The sequence below is a fragment of the Rhinopithecus roxellana genome, chromosome 1 (assembly GCF_007565055.1).
Source record: "Rhinopithecus roxellana isolate Shanxi Qingling chromosome 1, ASM756505v1, whole genome shotgun sequence".
NCBI classification, from domain to species: domain Eukaryota; kingdom Metazoa; phylum Chordata; class Mammalia; order Primates; family Cercopithecidae; genus Rhinopithecus; species Rhinopithecus roxellana.
The window spans coordinates 116,797,161-116,817,611 of NC_044549.1; the positions used below are offsets into that span (position 1 = coordinate 116,797,161).

Consider the following 20,451-nt stretch of genomic DNA (forward strand, 5'->3'; position numbering starts at 1 on the left):
AGCCCCCTTATTTCTGTCTTAGGAAGTCTATTAATGCGACATATTAGTAGACCAAAGGACATTAACTATGGAATCATTTCAATGGATGTCAAAAAGGTATGGGATAAAATTTAGCAGTTATTTTTTTATTAAAAAAAAAACAAAAACTATTTTTAATAGACTAGGATTAAGGACACTCTTTCTTAACTTGGTAATGTGTCTAAAACCAATAGTCATCCCCATACCTATCCTTTACACACCAGAAGACTCTCTGTGGTGCACACTGTTGGTTCCCTGCCCGTCAGTCATCCCCATCCTTTTTCTTGCCCACAGAGCTCTGGATATATTCTGGTGTTTACCCTTCCACGTTCTCAGAGGAAGTTGACCTCCACTTCCCCAGCAGTGGGGAGGTGGAATAGATTAAGCCAGTCATTGGGATTCCATTCTTTTCGTTGATGATTGCCTTAAACGAGTCATGCAACACAATTTGTCCAATAAGAAGGCCAGAGGAAGCCTTACCGGAGGTTCCTGGGAAGGCTTTCCTTTCTTTTACAAGTAAATTTGTAAAAATATATTTTCCCTATCCTGGACTTGGATATTATCTAAAGACTGTGATACTTAGATTTCCTCCAGCCATCTGGCAACCATGAGGGGAAAGCCAGGAGAATCACAGAAAAAACATATCAGGTCCCTACATTATTGGGCATCTGAATTAATCAACTCTGGAACTGGCCTGACTCGAGACTTCATATTATGTAGATAATACAATTTCCACATTGTTTAAACCACTCTCAGTTGTGTGTTTTTATTTTACTTGCAGTTGCAAACATCTTAATTAGTGCATGTTCTTTTTAAAGTGAGGGATGATATCAAGGTGTCAGGAATCAGATAATAACCAATAATAATATATAATGTAATGGAAATGTTAGCCATTGAATAAAGGCAAGACATAAAAGAAACAAGAATTATAAGAGGATGAGGGCCAGGCACAGTGGCTCATGCCTGTAATTCCATGTTTTGGGAGTCCAAGGTGGGAGGATGGCTTGAGGCCAGGAGTTCAAGACCAGCCTGGGCAACATAGCAAGACCCTGTACCTAAAAACAATTTTAAAAAATTAGCCAGATGTAGTGGTATGCACCTGTAGTCTTAGCTTCTTAGAAGGCTGAGGCAGGAAGATTGCCTGAGCCCAGGAGTTTGAGGCTGCAGTGAGCTATGATGGTGCCACTGTATTCCAGTCAGGGCAACAGAGCAAGACCTTGCCTCAAAAAAAAACAAAAAGAATAAATAAATAAATACAGAATTACAAGATGACAGGGACGACCTTGTCATCATTTACAGATGATACCTCAAAAACGTAGAGAATCAACTAAAAATATATTAGAACAATAACAATTCAGCATTGTGGCTGGATACAAAATAAATATGCCCAAATCAATAGTACTTTTATTAGCCAAGGAAAACAATGAATTACAAAATATATCTGAAAAAAGATACCCTTGACCGGGCCTGGTGACTCACACCTGTAATCCCAGCACTTTGGGAAGCCAAGGCAGGCAGATCACCCGAGGTCAGGAGTTCGAGACCAGCCTGGCCAATATGGCAAAACCCTGCCTCTACTAAAAATACAAAATAATTAGCCGGGCACCTATAATCCCAGCTACTAAGGAGGCTGAGGTACAAGAATCATTTGAACCCAGGAGGTGAAGTTTGCAGCGAGCTGAGCTCATGCTCCTGCACTCCAGCCTGGGAGACAGAGTCTCACTCTGTCTCAAAAAAAAAAAAAAAAAAAAAAAAAAAAAGGAAAAAGAAAAGAGAAAAGATACTCTTAATAACAATAAGTGTAAAATATCTAGAAATAAATTTAATAAGAAATCTGCAGGACTTATATGAAGAAAAAATTAAAACCTAACAAGGGACATACTAAAAGCCTGAATTAATGCAAAAATATCCCAGGTTGCTGAATAGGAAAATTTAGTAATATTATTCCCATATTAATATGGAATTTCAATAAAAATATCAAGCAGGAATTTGTTTTAGGATCTGACAAAATTATTTTAAATTTTATTTGGAAATATCAGATAAGAATAGTTTTTTAATCTGCTGGTATAATTTGTGTTTTTGTTGCGCTCGTGTGCGCGCGCATGTGTGTATGTCTGTGTGTGTGTGTGTGTGCGCTCTGTGTCTGTGATGCAATATTTGCTGCATAAAAGTTTTAACACTTATACGTAGTAGATTATGATTTTTATTAATACAAACACTCTGTTTCAGGTAATGACTTTTCCTAGGAATTACATCTGGTTTCATAAGATGTTTTGTTTGTTTTACTTTGTATTTGCTCAATTATGTATGATTTTCCTTTTATTTCTATAATTTGTCTTGATTTGTTTTTGCTGTATCACTTGAAAGCAGCATATACAGTAAGATTCACTTTTTGAACCCAGTATAAGAGGTTTCTTTTAAAGGAAGAGTTTAAACCGTTTGGTTTTACAGCCATAAATGATATGTTTGAGCTCTTCTAATTTTATTTATTCTACTTTCTTTAGTGTTTTCTTTGTTTTTCTATATAGATTGTTTTCAAAATTCCAATTTGAATATATACTTAAACCTGGAGTTCTCTAATTATGCAAATTAATTTAAAAAGGAATCCTTTAATGTCCCCATTGCATAAAAAAGAGTCAAGTTAAACTTTTTTTCCCCTATCCTGGTCTAATCCTTCCAGTGTTTGTTAATTCAATTTGATGCTATAGATTAAAAATACATTATTTTATCTGATATCAGTTTAATATTATATGCTTCTTTTTTAAGTTTTAAATTAAAATGTGATGATATTAAGTACAACTCATTGTTCTTCAAGGATGCTTTTAGTGTTTTGCATTAAATTGGTCATTACACGAAATTAGGCATTTCCTACTCCTATTATATTGAGTTCTTTATTTTGATGTTTTATTCACTTAACTGGAATGTGTACTTTGAATAGTTTTTTGTGAGAATGTTATACACGTGCAGTGTTTTATGAGGTTTCACATTGCTTAAAATTTTTCTTTTGCCTTTGTTAAATGAACAATAATTTGTCTGGGAATACAATTATTTTATCGTAAACTTTTCCTACCAAACTATAGATGGGTCATAGGTTAATGGTGTTTAGTATTGTGAAAGAGAGGTTTAGGGCTAATTTGATGTCTATGACTTTGTAGTTAACCTGATTTTCTGTCTGGTTAGTCCTGTGAGTTTGGAAAAATAATGGAAATTACTTTTTTGGTCATATAGGGTTTATTTTCAGTTATTTTGCTTAGTACTCACTGTAGTTTTGCTCCTGGGAGCAGGTTTTTGTCCACATGTGAATATTTATCTTTTTATCTTTATTATTTTTATTTTTGGTACTGTTCCTTACTATTGAATTTCTTCCTGCTTAGTTTGGATCTCTGTGCTGTATGTTCCCTCTCTATCACCTTTTCCGTATTTATTTTTGTATTTGTCTTTTGAAATTGCATCTGGTTGTGATCATGTTTGTCTGTCACAGCATGGGTATTATTTTCCACAAGTCGATTATGTTCTGTATTGCCTCCAGCTTTCCTCTTGCATCTTAGGCTTCCTTGTATTCTTTCTTTTCATTTGTGTCCTCATTTCAATCTTTTCTTCTCTTTTGGCTATTGTCTCTTGTCTTAAGGAGGCCATCTTCTCTTAGAGTTCTTTTGGTTTGGAAACACTATTAAAAACGCATACTAAAATTTTTATATGTTACGCTTTGCATATTTTCTTCTGAGTTGTCAGGATACAATACAAAATAAGGAAAATCAATCATTTCCCAGTGTCACACAGGCTTATTGTTGTGTTTCTGTTTACGCATTCTCAAAAAGAGAATGAACTAGTCTTGGGGTTTGCCAAAAGGCAGGATGTAAGTTGCCAGCCTGGGTGGCAGCCTTTTTGTGGGTGACTTGAGCAAACTCTAATGTCAATCTTCATGTGTTTGAATTCTGTGTAGAATGTACTAAATTTCTCTGTGACTCAGTTTTCCTGTATGTAAAATGGGAATAGTGATTTTACCAATTTTATAGGGTTGTTGTGTGGATTAAACAAAATAATATATGAAAAAAAGGCACAAAAGCAGTATCCTCCTAAGTGTAGAAATAAGTAATTGTACTAATGCATACATAAAACAAAAATATGTTCCTAAAATTATTTTTAGATTTTAAAAGTTAATATGGGCTCATTAAAAAAATGGAATATTACAAAAACAGTAAATACAGAGTAAAAAGAACATGTAAAATCTTCACTCAGAGGAATTATCAGAAGAATCTCTGATATTTTGGCATATTCCTCTCCAGTATTTCTGTTTATTAGAAAATTATATTAAAAAGAATGTACTTGTATGGAACCCTAGACATTTTGGCAATAAAACTCTAAAGAAGGTAAATATACAAAAATACGTCAAGATCTACCATAGCAGCTACCATTGTGTTCTGTTTGCGGTAGACATGAAGAAAAAGTTTGTTAATATGGGGGATAAATGGAACATATTATACTATTCCAAGACGTTTTTATGTTAATCATTATTTTCCTTTTTATCCAGGAGAGAATATTTTCATTTTGGGCTCTTTTGTAAGACAGTTCTTTATTTTTCTATATAGACTTTGTTTTTCTATATAGAAAGTTCTTACAAAAGAAGATTCTCTGCTTAATTAATTTAACCTTTCTGAAATATAGGTGTCTAAAGAGCCAAAACTAGCAGGATGGACCTATGAAATGAGTGGGTAATTCATTATTACTGGGTTTCTTCAAAGCATAATGTTATATCTGGTTCAGTTTAATTAATGTGACTCTACTTTTTATCTTCTGCAACATGCAAATTGATTAAAATTAAGGTCTACTCTTCTCTTGGCAGGAATTTTTATTTAGCTATCTTCTCCTATATTCATCATTAAGGTGTAAACTGAAAACTCACAACTATATTTCCAAAGTTGCAATGTAAAGGAAATGTAAGATTCTCGTCTAATTAGTAAGATTAAGCTATTTAATATTAAATGTTTACTACTAAATAAAAATATTTATTTTTGTTATTAATTTAATATTAAATGATTTTAAACAAGCTCTTGAGTAAAACAATATTAATTTCTTTTCTTTTTCTTTTGTCTGTTTTTTGAGACAAGGTGTCACTCCGTGGACCACTGCTAAATGCAGTGGCACAATCTTAGTTCATTGCAACCTCAAATTCCTGGGATCAAGCAGTCCTCCCACCTCAGCCTCACAAGTAGCTGGGACTGCAAGTCCACACCACCACTCCTGGCTAATTGTTTTGTTTTTTGAGAGACAGAGCCTCCCTATGTTGCCCAGGTTGGTCTCAAACTCCTAGGCTCCAGGGATCCTCTCACCTCAGCCCCCCAAAGTGTTGGGATTACAGGTATGAGCCACTATGCCTGGGCTTATTTTCTTGGTTCCCATTAAAAAACAAAGTATTTTTGTTGTTTAGCATAACGGCATTTTGTTTTTGCTTTTGTTTTTTTAAAATTAGGGGTAGAGGTAAAATTCTCTTGATGTATATTGCGATGAAACTACTTGAAACAGTATTCCAAAACTCAAGTTTCTTGAGGGATAGCTATATGCTAAATACCATATTTGGTGTTTTGCATATTGTTTAGTTGACAAGATCAAACAATGTAAGGCAGTATTTCATGTCACTAGTTTTTAAACTTTAGCATGCATATAGCTTTACCTGGGGAGCTTGTGAAATTACAGAGAGGTAGGCTCTATCTACCTCTAGAGATTCTGAATCAGTAGGTCTGGGATGGGTCCCCAAAATTTGGATTTTAACAAAGTGATGCTGATGCTACTGCTTTCAGGATCACATTTTGAGAATCACTGTGATGAGCCACACAGGAGTGGTAAGGATGACAAATTGCAGGGTATTCAGGGGAGGAATGCTGCAAACCACTCTTGGTTAGGATATATGTGAAAGGCTTCTGGGGCCAGGTGGGATTTGAGCAAGACCTTGATGGGTAATTAACAGAGTAGAGAAGAGGGGATGGAGGAGAGAACAACCAGAGAGGGAACTGTGTAAGCAGCGATATGGAGGTAAGAATGTAAAATTCTTGTTTGAGGGATGCCAAGACCATCTGACAGGAGGAAGTGATTCTTGCTGTATTAGGCAATAAGATTGAACAGGCTAATAGAGGCTGGATTTTTGAAGATCTTTAATATCTGGTTAAAGAATTGTACTGTACTTTGCCTAGGCAAGGAACTGGAGGTGGGGTAATATAAGAATTTCAAAGGGGAAAATATACCTAGTAGAAAACATATTTAAAAGAAAAATAAAAATAGCCAAAATCAGGCCCTAGCTAATATTCTTTTGCTCTCTCCCTTCTTCTCTCTTAACTTCTGAAGGCTATGTGGAGCCAGTAAATATTGTTTATTAGATGAGTGACACGGGCACAATAGTGTTTTAGAAAATTAAGCTGGTGGCATTGTAGAATGAATTGTAGAGGGCCGAGGGAGACTCTTGTAGAAATCCTAGGCTTGAAGAGGTGAAAGTTTTTATTTGGGGATCATGATACCCTTAAAATAAGTAGGGCAGTTAATGCAGCTTGCTTTGTGGAGGGATGGTTAAGATGGAGTGTTTGCTTTTGGCTTCGTAGGGCAGGATGACTTCTAACTGGAATGTGTAGCTCGTGGTTGTGAATCTAAAGCTGGAGCTTGGGAGACAGGTGGAAACTAAATATAGGAATACAGCGCTTGATGGATTGCTAAATTCATTTATTTGTTCAATTAACAATGTCTCAGTCACTGAACTGGGTGCTAGAGACCCAACGAATAGTCAGAAAGACTGAGTGTAAGGTCTTGGCATTGTAGCTTCAGGGGGAAAAGGGACAGAGTTCAGAGGATGCTGTGTTTGAGAGAAGAGAAGAAAAAGGAGGAGACGATGAAAGAGAAAGAGGAGGCTATGGAAGGAATGATCACAGCCATCACGTGGAAATCAGGATGTTAGATCTCCCACCATGGAGAGAATTTGAGGAAGGAGGTAATAATGGGCAGTGTCAAATGCTGCAGCACAGAATTGCAGCTACTGGGCTGGATGACTGGAGTATGCTGGTTGCCCTGTGGGGCTGTTCTTTGGGAGCAGAGTTATCTGTAGTGGAATGGGGTGGGGGCAGGGGCAGAGTCCTTGAGGAAGTGAAGACCCTGGATTCAGAGCAATTGTTCAGGAAATTTAGTGGCAAGCATTAAGAGAGATTAGGAGAGCAGAAAGCTAACATGCTTTCTTTTCTCAAAGTGAGGAAGACCTTTGGGCGGTTGACCATATTGGGCAGGAAGCAGTGGTAGGGGAGAGATAAAGGTATGAGCCCGCAGTCTCCCTGATCTCAGTACAGAGCTGCTCCATTTTTCTGCTTTCTGGGGGCCTAGTCCTTGGGAGTCACTTTGACTCCTCTCTTTCTCTGCACTGATCATTGGATCCATCATAAAACCTTTTTGGTACTTTATCTTCTTGAAAAATATAGCCGTAATCCAACTACTTCTCACAGCTATGCCACTATGAACTTTCTCTTGAATTATTGAAAGTCTCCTAACTGATCTCTCTTCTCCTTCCTTGACCTTGAGTCTGTTCTCATCCAGTGTCTAAAGTGATCCTAATAAAGCTTAAGTTGGATAATGCCACTGTACAAAATCCACGAGGGACTCCCTCTCTTTTATTATTCACTAAATATTGAATTCCTTGCAGTAACCTACAAGGCCCTGCCAAATCTGACCTGCTCCTCCAACCCCCAGCACCAAACACACACCCTCCTCAAGCTCAAGCCCTCCAGGAGACTGCGGCCTCCTCTCACCGAGGAATGGTCTTCTTCAAATATCTGCTTGGTCTCTCTCCTCTTTTGGGTCTTTGTTCACATGTCATCTTTTAAGTGAGACCTCCCAGGACACTCTTTTATAAGTTGTAATTCCATGGCCTGTACCTAAGGCTGGAATTCAGGAGGCTGTGTGGCCTTCCTGGGAAAGCAGAGAAGGGCTGGCAGTGGCAGAATGTGGTGAGAAGGGGCTAATGGACAGGTGCCCAGGAGTGGAGAAGCCCTGGAGACTCTGGAGAGGATGGGGCTCCAGTTCAAAAAGGAGGGAAGTTGAAGCAAGGTAGGCCTGAATAAAACTCATTCCTGTTTAAAATAGTTTTGTGTACATTGCAAGATGATTTTGATGTTTAAAAAGAATGTATTTTCACATGCATGGTGCCGTCATTTCTTCCCCCCCCCCTTTTTTTTTGGACAGAGTCTCACTCTGTCACCCAGGCTGGAGTGCAGTGGCATGATCTCCCCTCACTGCAACCTCTACCTCCCGGGTTCAAGGGATTCTCCTGCCTCAGTCTCCCAAATAGCTGGAATTACAGGTGCCTGCCACCATGCCCGGCTAACTTTTCTATATTTTTAGTAGGAACAGGGTTTCACCATGTTGGTCAGGCTGGTTTTGTACCCCTGACCTCAAGTGTTCCGCCCTCCTCAGCTTCCCAAAGTGCTAGGATGACAGGTGTGAGCCACCGTGCCCAGCTCTTCCCTTTTTTTGGACAAATAGAACCCATATTGTTCATAGTAAAATATTTTTAAAATGTAGAGGAAAAAACTATTATGGGGATGTTTGCTTTATAGAGTTAAAGGTAAATACTCTGCAGGAATGGGTAATAAATGTAGCATGGTAAATAAATTTGTAGATAGTCTATCTAATTATGTATACTTTTCTGTATATTTAGCCATAGGGGTGTTAAAAAAGTTGGCATTTGTGTTGCTGTGAACTAATGTTATTATTTATAACATTCCTAATGTTTAGCTGAGAAGAATTGTTAGTTTGTACACCAGTCTTTCAGTATTTGGCAGCTTGCTTAAATTGTGGTTTTTGATATTTGGACATGTATATTAAAAACAAGTATTAATTTCATTTCTTCATTCCAAAACACACAAACTAATCATGCATGAATTGCATGGGAGTGCACATAAATGCAACATATCAGTTTATGCGAACTCAGATTTTTTTTAATGTAAAGAGTTCGGTTTTAAATGATTTGGGTGATTGTAGTCATTCCCTCTATTTAGTAACATGTGCCCAGATTTATACAGCTATGCAATGAATACCTATGCACATGTTGACAAAATGTCACACATTGACTCATTTGCACATTGTCTAAAATACCTGTAATTTTAAGCCATAGAAGTTCCTAAAAAAAGGGAAAGTTCAACCTGGTCTTAAAATGGCAATTAGAATAACATATTTTCACTGGAGAAAGGATGCAACAGGATGCATAGTTTAGCTTTTTCATTTGTGCAGATGAAGATCCCAGGGTTCTGAAGATTTCCATTGTTCAAAGCCACTGGGCTAGGAAGTGTTAGAGCACTAGTAAGAACTCACTAATGAGAACCTTTTATATCAATGAAGAGAATGTTTGGTTGATTGAAAAATTTGTTTTTAACACAGTTTTATTGGACTATGAACTCTTGCAGGGTCAAGGCTAACTTGGGGTCCCATGGTATTCATCTTTGTATCTCAGTGCATAGCACAGTTTCCGGTACATAGTAGGTATTTGGTGAATGCATGATTTCCAAAAGTAAGTTTATTTTCTCCGTTCTAATAATATTTAAAAAAAATTAACAAAACAAAAAAGGCATTTAGAGAAAGTAGAGTTTTAAAAATAAAATTAATAAATTGAGTTAAAACTGAAGCTAGTGAATTGGTTTTCTTGACTATATAAATATTGTCTTAATGTTTACAGTTGGACTTACTAATTCCCAGAAGTAAATGGCCATTTGTAAACAGTGTGTTTGGTTTGAATGCATATGTATAAACATGTGGTGTGTGTAAGTATGTGTAAAGGAGTTTATATTTTATTTATGTATGTCTTTTACTACTTTATTAACATATATTATATTTTACTTAACATTTCCAGAGAATGCATTAAAGTTAACGTTCTCTGAGACTTAATCTTCCCTGAGAAAGGATCTATCCAGTGGTTTAGTCAAACTGACTTTATAGGATGTTCTGTAATTGGTGGACACAGTGCTAGTTCTTTCTGTATTCATCGTGTTATTTAATTCAGTGTCACAATAATATTGTTTGCTGCTTTTATTTACAGACAAAGCACAGAAAAGTCAAGTCTCATTTACACAACTAGTCGGGCGTGGTAGGTCACACCTGTAATCTCAGCACTTTGGGATGCTGAGGCAGGCAGATCACGAGGCCAGGAGTTCGAGACCAGCCTGGCCAGCATGGTGAAACCCCATCTCTACTAAAAATACGAAAATTAACGAGGCTTGGGGGCACACACCTGTAGTCCCAGCTACTCGGGAAGCTAAAGCAGGAGAATCGCTTGAACCCAGGAGGTGGAGGTCGCAGCGAACTGAGATTGTGCCAATGCACTCCAGCCTGGGTGACTGAGCCAGACTCCCATCTCAAAAAAAAAAAAAAAAATTACACAACTAATCAGGAGCAGAACTGGGTCTCCTGAATCAATGTCCCTGCTTTTTATCCAGCAAACCAGCCTGGCTCCGAGGTTAGCATCTTCGTATGTTATCTTATGAAGGGTGGAATATATAATTTTAAATAGCAGAGAACGATAGTGTACAACCACAGGCACCGACACCCAAAAGGGCTGGTGGTACCATGACTGCAGAAGGAAAGTATGTATCCAAGTTGGATCACAGCTCCCTTATACGCAGGCCCATGAAGGGACAATGGAAAGAGGGGCGTGAATTCTAGATGATAAGCTGGTAGGCTTTTTCCCAAGAGGACTCATTTCAGATGGGTGAATTTATCACAATGAGGGTCAGTTCTGCCACTCAGGCTCAGGGACCTCACTTTGTATTTTCTGGGGTATGTGCATGTGTATGTGTGTGTGTGTGTGTGTGTGTGCAGGCAGCAGAAGGCAGTTTCTATATATTGTTTAGAATATTGTGCCAATTTATTAAATTACAGTGAGAACTAGAACTATCAAAGCCACTTAGTTTATGTAGAACTAATATATGCATTTTTTGGTCTAGGTGATAGACTTAGTTTACTGTCTAACCTGGCCTTTCATATCTTAGTGATGGAAGCAGTACAAAAGGGTAGGGTTTGTACAGTAGTCCTCCTTCTCTGTGGGTTCATTTTCCACAGTTTCAGTTACTCAGAGTCAACCACGATCTGAAAATATTAAATGGAAAATTCCAGAAATAAACAGTTCGCAAGTTTTAAATTATCCATCGTTCTGAGTAGCATGATGAAATCTCGAGCTGTCCCACTCTGTCTGCCCAGGCCATGAATCAGGCCCTTATCTCGTGTATCCACACAATAGACGTTGCCCTCCCTTTAGTCACTTAGTAGCTCTCTTGGTTATCGACCAAATTGACTGTTGCAGTCTTTTTTTTTTTTTTTTTTTTTTTGAGATGGAGTCTCACTCTGTCGCCCAGGCTGGTGTGATCTCAGCTCACTGCAAGCTCCGCCTCCTGGGTTCAAGCCATTCTCCTGCTTCAGCCTCCCCAGCAGCGGAGACCACAGGCACCCACCACCATGCCCGGCTAATTTTTTGTGTTTTTAGTAGAGATGGGGTTTCACCGTGTTAGCCAGGATGGACTGTTGCAGTCTTGCAGTGCTTGTGTTCAAGTAACCCTTATTTTATTTAATAATGTCCCCAAAGTGCAAGAGTAGTGATGCTGACATGTTGTTATAATTGGTCTATTTTATTATTAGTTATTGCTACTAATCTTGTATTGTGCTTAATTTATAAGTTAAACTTTACCATAGGTATGTAGTATAGAAAAAAAAGTGTATATAGGGTTCAGTAGTATTCTTAGTTTCAGGCATCCATATATTCTCTACAGATAAAGGAGGAGTCCTGCATTCATGGCTATTCTGTGGCAGAGTTGGGAATAGAATTCTCATGTCCTCAGCTCTTGGCCCAGAGCTCTTTCCACTGGTTTTGGAGTGACTGGGACTCACAAGTGCTGGAGAGGTGGGCCTACCTTGAGTGTTGCTACTCCTTTTTACTGCTTGTCTTCACGTACTGAGCAGTTTTATTGTTTATTCACATGGAAAGCTGGAATAGTGGTAAAATTAAAGTAAAAATAAACTTAAAAATCAGTTTAGGACTGGATGCTAGAATTCGAACTCCTGTAGGCAGGGACCAACTCTGTTTCTTCTGCATATCCCAAGAGGCTCCAGAGGCCCAGGGACAGTTGGGCCTGTCTTACCAACACTTAATGAAACGTCGGTTGAAATAAAAACCCTCATAAGTCAGGCATGGCTAAGTCAATCAGTCAGCAAATATTGACTGTTAGCTCTGGGCATGAAATATCTTGATCACTTGGACATTGATATCTCCCTTGGAACTAACTATGCTAAAAAACCATCTTGGTTTTAGTGACATGCCTCTCCTCGAGTCACGAACACGTTCATAGAATAACAAGCTTATAGGTAAGTGGCACTGACTCTGTTGTTGGAAATTGAAAGATGGGTGCTTCCACTTCTGCAGTAGCCACTAAAAACTTGTGGTCAAATTCAGTGCCTGAGCTTTGAAATCAGTTCAGTTCAAAAAACAGATGGGCTATTCTTCTGATGAAATGCTAATAATATCGACAATGACCATTAGTTATTAAGTGCTTAGTACTTGTCGGACACTGTGCATTACCTTGTTTCATTTTCACACCAACTGCGAACTTGCCATGCTGTCCCCACTTCACAGAGTAAAGGAACTGGAGGTTCAGAGACCGGCCCAAGGTTATGCAGCTAATGAGTGGGAGCACTGGGATCTGAGCCCAGGACTTCCTTCAAAAGCTCTTTGTTTTTTCATCCTTAGGCAATCATCTTGAGCCTTGTCTATTTGTTTATTATTTTTTAAACAGTTTTCTTGTGATGGAGAATACAATTCATCCCTTTGAAGTATTCAATTCAATGGATTTTTGTATATTCACAGAGCTGTGCAACCATCAATACAGTTAATTTTGGAACATTTTTATCACCTGCAAAAGAAACATCATTCCACATTTCCCTTCAACTGTATCCCATCCCAGCCCTAAACAATCACTAATCTACTTTCTGTCTTTATAGATTTTCCCATTATGGACATTTACTCTAAGTAGATTTATACAATATATGGTGCTTTGTGACTGGCTTCTTTCACATACCATAATGTTTTCAGGTTTTGTCCATGTCGTTACATGTTATAAACTGAATGTTTGTATCCCCTGTAAATTCCTATGTTGAAGCCCTGACCCTCAGTGTGACTGTATTTGGAGATGGGCCCTTTGAAGAACTGATAATGGTTAAATAGAATCAAAAGCTTGGGCCCTACTCTGGTAGGATTAATATACTTATAAGAAGAGACACCAAAGAGCTTGCTGTCTCTCTGCCATATGGGGACACAGTGGAAAGGTGACCATCTGCAAGCCAGAAAGAGAACCCTCACCAGAAACCGACCCTGCTGGTCCTCAATCCGGGATTTCTAGCTGGACCACGATCTGAGATTGCTGTAAGACAGTAAAGTTCTGTGGTTTAAGCCATCCAGTCTGTGGTATTTTGTTAGGGTAACTCTAGCAGACTAATACCTACCATGTATTAGTAGTTTATTATTTTTTTGTGACTGAATAAGTACCATTGCATGGATATACCAATGTTGTTTATCTATTCATCAACTGATGGACATTTGGCTATGACCTCCCATACCCTCATTCTCCCCACGCCACCCTAAAGTAAGCACTAATCTACTTTCTGTTCCTATAGATTTCTCTGTTCTGGAAATTTCATACGAGTGAAATCATATAATCTTGTGACTGACTTTTTTCATTTAGCATGTTTTCAAGGTTCATCCTTGTAGTAGCATGTATGAATATTTCACTCCTTTTAATGACCAAATAATATTTTAATGTGTGGAGATTGTAAATGTTGTTTATCTGTTCATCAGTTGATGGACTTTTGGGTTGTTTCTACCTTTGGGCTATTATGAATAATGCTGCTGTGAACATCTGTGTACAACTTTTTATGTGTACATACATTTTCATTTTTCAGGAGTCACTGAGAATTGCTGGGTCATATGGTTTTAGTCTCTAAGGTTTTGTAAGTCCTTTTGGAAGTTGCCAGAGTACTCACAATACATAGAGGTAGCAGAATACAGAAGAATTAACAAAGGGTTTATGCCATATTTTTGAAATCTGATAATTATGTTTCCCCCTTCTGCTCCACATAGGAACACTCAATGGAATTATAGAATCTTAGAACTGGAAGGCAATTGAGAGGTGACCTAGTCTCACTGTTTAATTTTAAAGATGAGGAAATCAAAGTTCAGAGACTGACTCACTTCCCAGGATTGTACAGCTGGGTCATGGCTGGACCAGGACCACACATGTAATCTCTTTTTCTCTCAGGCGGTGTTTTCCACTGGGGTAACCTCTCAGACAGGGAGCAGTTCTTAGGAATGAGGCTCAGTTGCTGAAATAAAGATGCTTCGTATATTGTTTCCCACTGGCTGAAGTCTATCTGGAGTTCAAAACTAGGTCATGGTAATTCTTTTGGATATGCCGTGTGGCGTTAGAGAAAGCTTGTCTTTCAAAGCCCTTTGATTATAGGAGGGGGTGAAGTCCCAGTGAGGTAGTGACCTTGGGGACTGTCACAAAAGGGTGCTAGTAGGTATGAAGGAAACACAATTGTTGAAGTTCAGTGAGCAATCTGATTGCAGTAAAGTAGAATGTGCATGTCTCAGAGCCTGATGATCCAGGAGGTTTACAAACGTCAAGATTCACAAATAGAAATGGAAATTTGGCCAGGTGCGGTGGCTCACACCTGTAATCCCAGCACTTTGGGAGGCTGAGGCGGGCGGATCACGAGGTCAGGAGATCGAGACCATCCTGACTAACACGGTGAAACCCCGTCTCCACTAAAAATACAAAAAATTAGCCGGGCATGGTGGCGGGCGTCTGTAGTCCCAGCTACTTGGGAGGCTGAGGCAGGAGAATGAGGTGAACCCGGGAGTTGGGACTTGCAGCGAGCCGAGATCGTGCCACTGCACTCCAGCCTGGGTGACAGAGCGAGACTCTCTCTCAAGAAAAAAAAAAAAAAAAAAAGAAAAGAAAAGGAAATTTAAAAAGCTAGACATGACATGAAAAGTCAAAAGTTAAATGATTTTTAGCTTTTTAAAATAACTATAAGTTATAATACCTTTCACAATACCAAAATCCATTCAATAAGTTCTAAAGAAATAAGCAACTGTGAAAGTTCTCATTGAAGAGGGTTAGTGAAGATGCATTTAGTATGAAAGGGGAGAGGTGTATAAATGGTGATACTGGGATGATTTGCCAAGTTACTTGGTGAAACAAGCCTTGTTATCAGAGATAGATAAGAGTATTCAAAATAGCTTACTAAATGCTCTTAATGGCATTTCTGTTTCAGTTAAGATATGCTACTGATTTATTGAGTCACTTATTGAATATTTTATATGTAGAAAGAACATCTTGATTTTATAAGTTTTTCAAGACATATTTTATTTTGAGATGTGAAGAGTAGTTTTATTGTTAAACATTTCATGAAATGTGTAAAATGCTTGGCAACTGAATGAAAGTTCCAAAATCTGAAAGATGTACAGTTCCTCAGTATATTTTGTAGCACAGAGATATTCAGGGTCATTTAAAAATTGGAGCAAATAGTCATTATGTGGTCTAAATTAAAGTATAGTAGTTTCTAAAATTCAACAACCATTTGTGAGCTATGTACTCTATGTAAGCCATTGTTTGCTTCTTAGAAATGCAAAGATTAACCGGGTATCATTTCTACTACCAGGGAATTTGTAATTTAGTGGCTGAAGCAGCATTTAATAAGAACTTTATTGGCAAGAGAGAGAAAGAGAGAGAATAATAGAAGCGTAAAGGACAGGCCTAGGAAATATAGTTTTCATAATCATCTTTTAAATAAGGATTTATAAAGCCTGTCTCCTCCAATTAGTATTAAAGATGCCCTGTGGAGGCTAAGCCCTGCTGAATTCAGGATATAGATATTACTGTGATGAGATGTATGTAATTGGAGAAGGACATGACATATACGGAAAATGCTTAATGATTACTTGCAAGGGTGAATAGTGATAAATTGGACATTGGCTCTAAATATTGTAGAGTAAATGGGTGTAGCTGATGAAGCTTTTGTAAACTATGCCATCCATATTCAACTTTCCCTAGTTTTTGATTTTATAGCTTCCCCCTGCAATCCAGGATCCAACTGAGTCTTTTTTTCTTAATCTAGTAGAGCTTCTACATCTTATTTGTTCTTCCTGATACTAACATGTTTGAAGAGACCTGTCCAGTTGTCTCGTAGAATGCCCTACATTCCAGATATGTAATGATTTCCTCATGATTACATTCAGATTACATATTTCTAGCAAGAATATTTCATGGCTGATGTTGAGTAGTTCTAATTGTGTCAGATTAGGGGTACATGATGTCAGGTTGTTATTCTCTCACTTGCCAGTTTACTGTCATATCTGTAAAAATCCAGGAAATAACTTGGACCTTCTTCTCAGAAAGATAGCCTAGGACATTTATCTGTCGGTTTTCGCTTACTCTGAGGCATGTGATGAAATTGCCTTAGGCAATGAGAGACCTCTTGGCTGGAGGTAGAAGGGGAGTGTTGGTCATTAATTTTTTCTTTCTTTCTTCCTTTTCTTTTCTTTTCTTTTCTTTTCTTTTCTTTTCTTTTCTTTTCTTTTCTTTTCTTTTCTGTCTTTTTTTTTTTTTCCAAGACAGTCTCACTCTGTCGCCCAGGCTGGAGTGCAGTGGTGTGATCTCGGCTCAACGTCTGTCTCCCAGGTTCAAGCGATTCTCCTGCCTCAGCTTCCCGAATAGCTGGGATTACAGACATGAGCCACCACGCCTGGCTACTTTTTGTATTTTTAGTAGAGACAGGGTTTCACCATGTTGGCCAGGCTGATTTCGAACTCCTGACCTCAGGTGATCTGCCCGCCTCTGCCTCCCAAAGTGCTGGGGTTACAGGCTTGAGCCACCGCGCCCAGCTAATTTTTTTTGTTTTTAAATCAACTGATTGGCATTAGGTCCAGTGATGTAACCTACTGTAACAGTTGTTGGAATCATGGCTGTTCCAATCCTAGGGGTTCTGTACACTTGTTCTGTGTCCCATCCATGCACGAATTTTTCTGTGCATTTGTCTTAGTTGTGAGATTTTTTTTTGTTCTTTTGGCTTCATGTATAAAAATCTTTTCCAATTGGAAGAGGTAGAGATTTTAAACAGGGAAATTTATAGGCTGCATTCGTTTATTCAGTAGGTACTTACTGGGAGCTTCCTTTTGTCAGTCACCTTTTCAAGTGCTGACGATATAGTGGTGAACAATACAAAGCCCTGCCCTCCTAGATCTTACGTTCTAGTGCTGAAGACCATTTATAAATAGATTAAACATTTGTAAAATGTCTAGTAGTGGTAAGTGCTATGATGAAACAGTAGGGAAGGTGGTTGCAGAGTGTGTCTGGGGTTGTTAATAAGATAAGATGGGTTGAAGACCTCTCTGAGGAGGTGATATTTATGCAGAAATGTGAATAAGGAAAGGGAGCAGGTCATGCACCGAGCACCACCCATGAATAGGTACTGAGATGGTACATACTCTGTATGTCTGAGAAAGAGCCAGACAGCAGGTTGGGCAACTGGAGGACAGTAAGGAAGGGGGAGCCTGGTAGAAAACTGGTGGAAAACTGGACATAGGAAGACTATCCAAGTACAGTAGAGGCTGAGTCTGGTATCAAGGAATCCCAGCAGGCTGATGCTGTATACTCCTCTACTTCTAGGAAAACAGGCATGAAAGACTGAAAATGGTTAGTGTAAAAACAGACTTGCAACTGAGGTCTTCCACTTAGTCTCAGGTAGTATAGAACTGCATTAAATAACGTTTGACAGATTTGCTTTGCATTATATCTCCAAGGTGATACTATAGGTACTTTAACCAAAACACAAATTAGCAGTGGGTTACACGCTTTCCAGCTGGGTATCTCTTTGTAAAGATATGTGAATAGGTTTAAATCCTGTGGTGTCATAACATGAACACTGAAATAGGAGTTGGAAGATCTGAATCAATGAACTGGCCAGCGGGAAAGCTCTTGAACTTTCTCCAGCCTGAGCAGTCCCACTTAGCACACTGAGATAAACCCTCTGGTTATCTGACTGGGGCTGCTGGAAGCATGCAATGGCAGGATGGGTATGAATGTGCTTTATAAACTATGATGCACTCGGCAGGTCTAAGGTATTATTATCATTTAAACCTTTATTATAGTTTTGCTAAACAGAGGCAGTCTGTTATCTAGCTCTCATTTGGAAGGGGAATGACAAATAGTTACTTCAAGGTAAAATGCTTCTTAAAGAGCAGAATCTGATCAATGCACCTTAAAGAACCTCATGAATTATTCAGCTATTCTTCAAACCAGCATATCTGAACTAAGGGAATGATCACTTTTCACTCCCATTTCAGGCTTCTGGAAATCAGCATGCCCTGTGTGAGACCCTATCTGGGGAATCTTCTTGAGTTTCAATGCTGGATCAATAAAGTAGAAACAACTTTGTGCTTCTTGGAGAAATGGAAATTCGGGAAAGATTGGTACGTCTAAGTTAGGCAATTGGTAAAGATTCATCGAGTCTCTAACATAAATGGGTGGATGGATGGATGGATGGATGGATAGATGGATAGGTAGATAGATAGATAATTAATAGATAGCTGGTGCTGTGGGGGATTAAAACGTGTGAGAAATGGGTAGTGATAATAATAGCTGACATTATGAGCACTTACATATTACCAGGCGTGAATCCCCCCTTCAAACAATGTGAGATAACTACAATTATAATCCCATTTGACAGAGAAGGAAATACGATTTGGAGAGGTTAAGTAGCTTCCTCAAGGTCATATAGCTAGAATATGGCAGGCCTGGGATTTGACTTCAGATCTGCCTGACTGCAGACCTATATCCTTAACCATGTGCTCTCTCAAGTTGTATATAGTATCCTTGAGGAGGGAGGATTTTTCTCTAAGGAAAGTTGCATAGTAGTAAATTATGTGGAAATGCAACTGAAAAGAAAAGTCTGCACAGGTAGGAATTCAGAAGAAAAAGAGAGTGGATTAATGGGGCCCAAATTGGTCATGGGAAGTCTGTTGGAAGAGGAGGTCCTTAGCAGAGTGTTAACAGATTGGTAAGACTTGAACTGGAGAAAATGAGCCAGTTGTTGGTGCTGAGAGGATCTGGCCAGTGCAAAGATACAGAGGTGGGAGTGAGCAAGATGTTTATGTTCAGGGACAAGCAGGCAGAGAGGTCTTGTCCTTTATAGAAGAGTTTCTGATGAGGCATGGGGTGGGATGTGTGTGTGTGATGGCATTAGAATGGAAATTACTGTGAAAGGTAGAGGAGGGTAGGCCAAAGAGACTGGATTTTATCCTGTTAGCATAAAAAATCCTTAGATGGCTCTGCAACCAGCTAGTTATTTAATCAGAGCCGTGTCTGAAAGGGACTTAATTTGGAATCAGATTTAAGGACCTGTTGGAGTTGCAAAAGATCAAATGTAAGTAAAAATATGTATGCATGTATGATATTGTCATGTATTTGTGTATCTCTAGTTAAAAACAAAAGGAAAATGCATTGTTTCCTTGAGTTATGAATACTGCATATGCAAAATCTCCCAGAATTATGCCCATTCCATGTTTAAAGAGAGGAGCTGAGGTTCTGGAGAGGAAATTCTCACCAAGGTTAGTTTGCTTGTTTGGCAGAAAATGAGGTGTGCATGTTCCTGATGCTTTCAGGTTTCCTTCTCATTCTTGTGGTTCATTTTTGCTAGCTTGGCTGTGTTCCCTCTGGTCTGCATAACCAAAAAAATAGTTACCATTTATTGAAAACCTACATTCTGAGAGTTCACAGCACCCAACTGTAAGAATTAGATGGTATTATCCCTATTTTGCTGGCAAGGAAACTGAAGCTCAGAAAGTTTAGAAACTAAAGTCACATATCTAGCACAGTAATTGGTAGAGTTAGACGTAGATATCAGCCTTGTTTAGTCAGAAAAGCCCTGCTCCTTCTTCTATACTTTTTGTGGTGGTTAGGAGGATAAACTTGGGTGTTGATTCTTGCTTTCTAAGTGATCTTGGATAGGTTATTGAAGTTATTTGTGTCTCATTTTCCTCATCTGTAAAATGCTGATAGTCTCCGTACCCACCTGGCACATTATAAGGGCTCAATTAATCTCTTTTATGATTTTTAAAAATGATTGTTATCTATCACCAAGTTGTTCTGTTGGCTGTTACATTCTGGACCTCAGAAAAAGGCTTAAATTTTGGCACAAGGAAAAGAGGAACATCTTCGAAAATTCATTTCAGTTTGTGCACATTAATTTGAAAACTCTAATTAGCTATCTGTTTTTTCCCTGGGGTTTTCTTAACCCAGTTTCCACATTGCTGCTGCTCACCTCTTCCTCTCTATGTACCTGTCAACAGTGATCACACACTGCTGC

General features: G+C 38.5%; 1 protein-coding gene across 4 annotated transcripts in view; it reads left to right on the forward strand.

Annotated features, from left to right (window-relative positions):
- Nucleotides 1-20,451, forward strand: part of TNIK (TRAF2 and NCK interacting kinase) — a 402,893-nt gene that overhangs the window by 25,079 nt on the left and 357,363 nt on the right. The window contains exon 2 of one of the 4 annotated variants that reach the window (XM_030929436.1): nucleotides 18,431-18,556. The exons of 2 other annotated variants lie outside the window; for them this stretch is intronic. In XM_030929436.1, coding sequence (XP_030785296.1) covers nucleotides 18,447-18,556 — 110 coding nt within the window. In that variant the 5' untranslated portion in view covers nucleotides 18,431-18,446. Of the gene's footprint in view, nucleotides 1-18,430; nucleotides 18,557-20,451 lie in introns of those variants that run through there. One more of the 4 variants, XM_030929446.1, reaches the window with a different exon arrangement.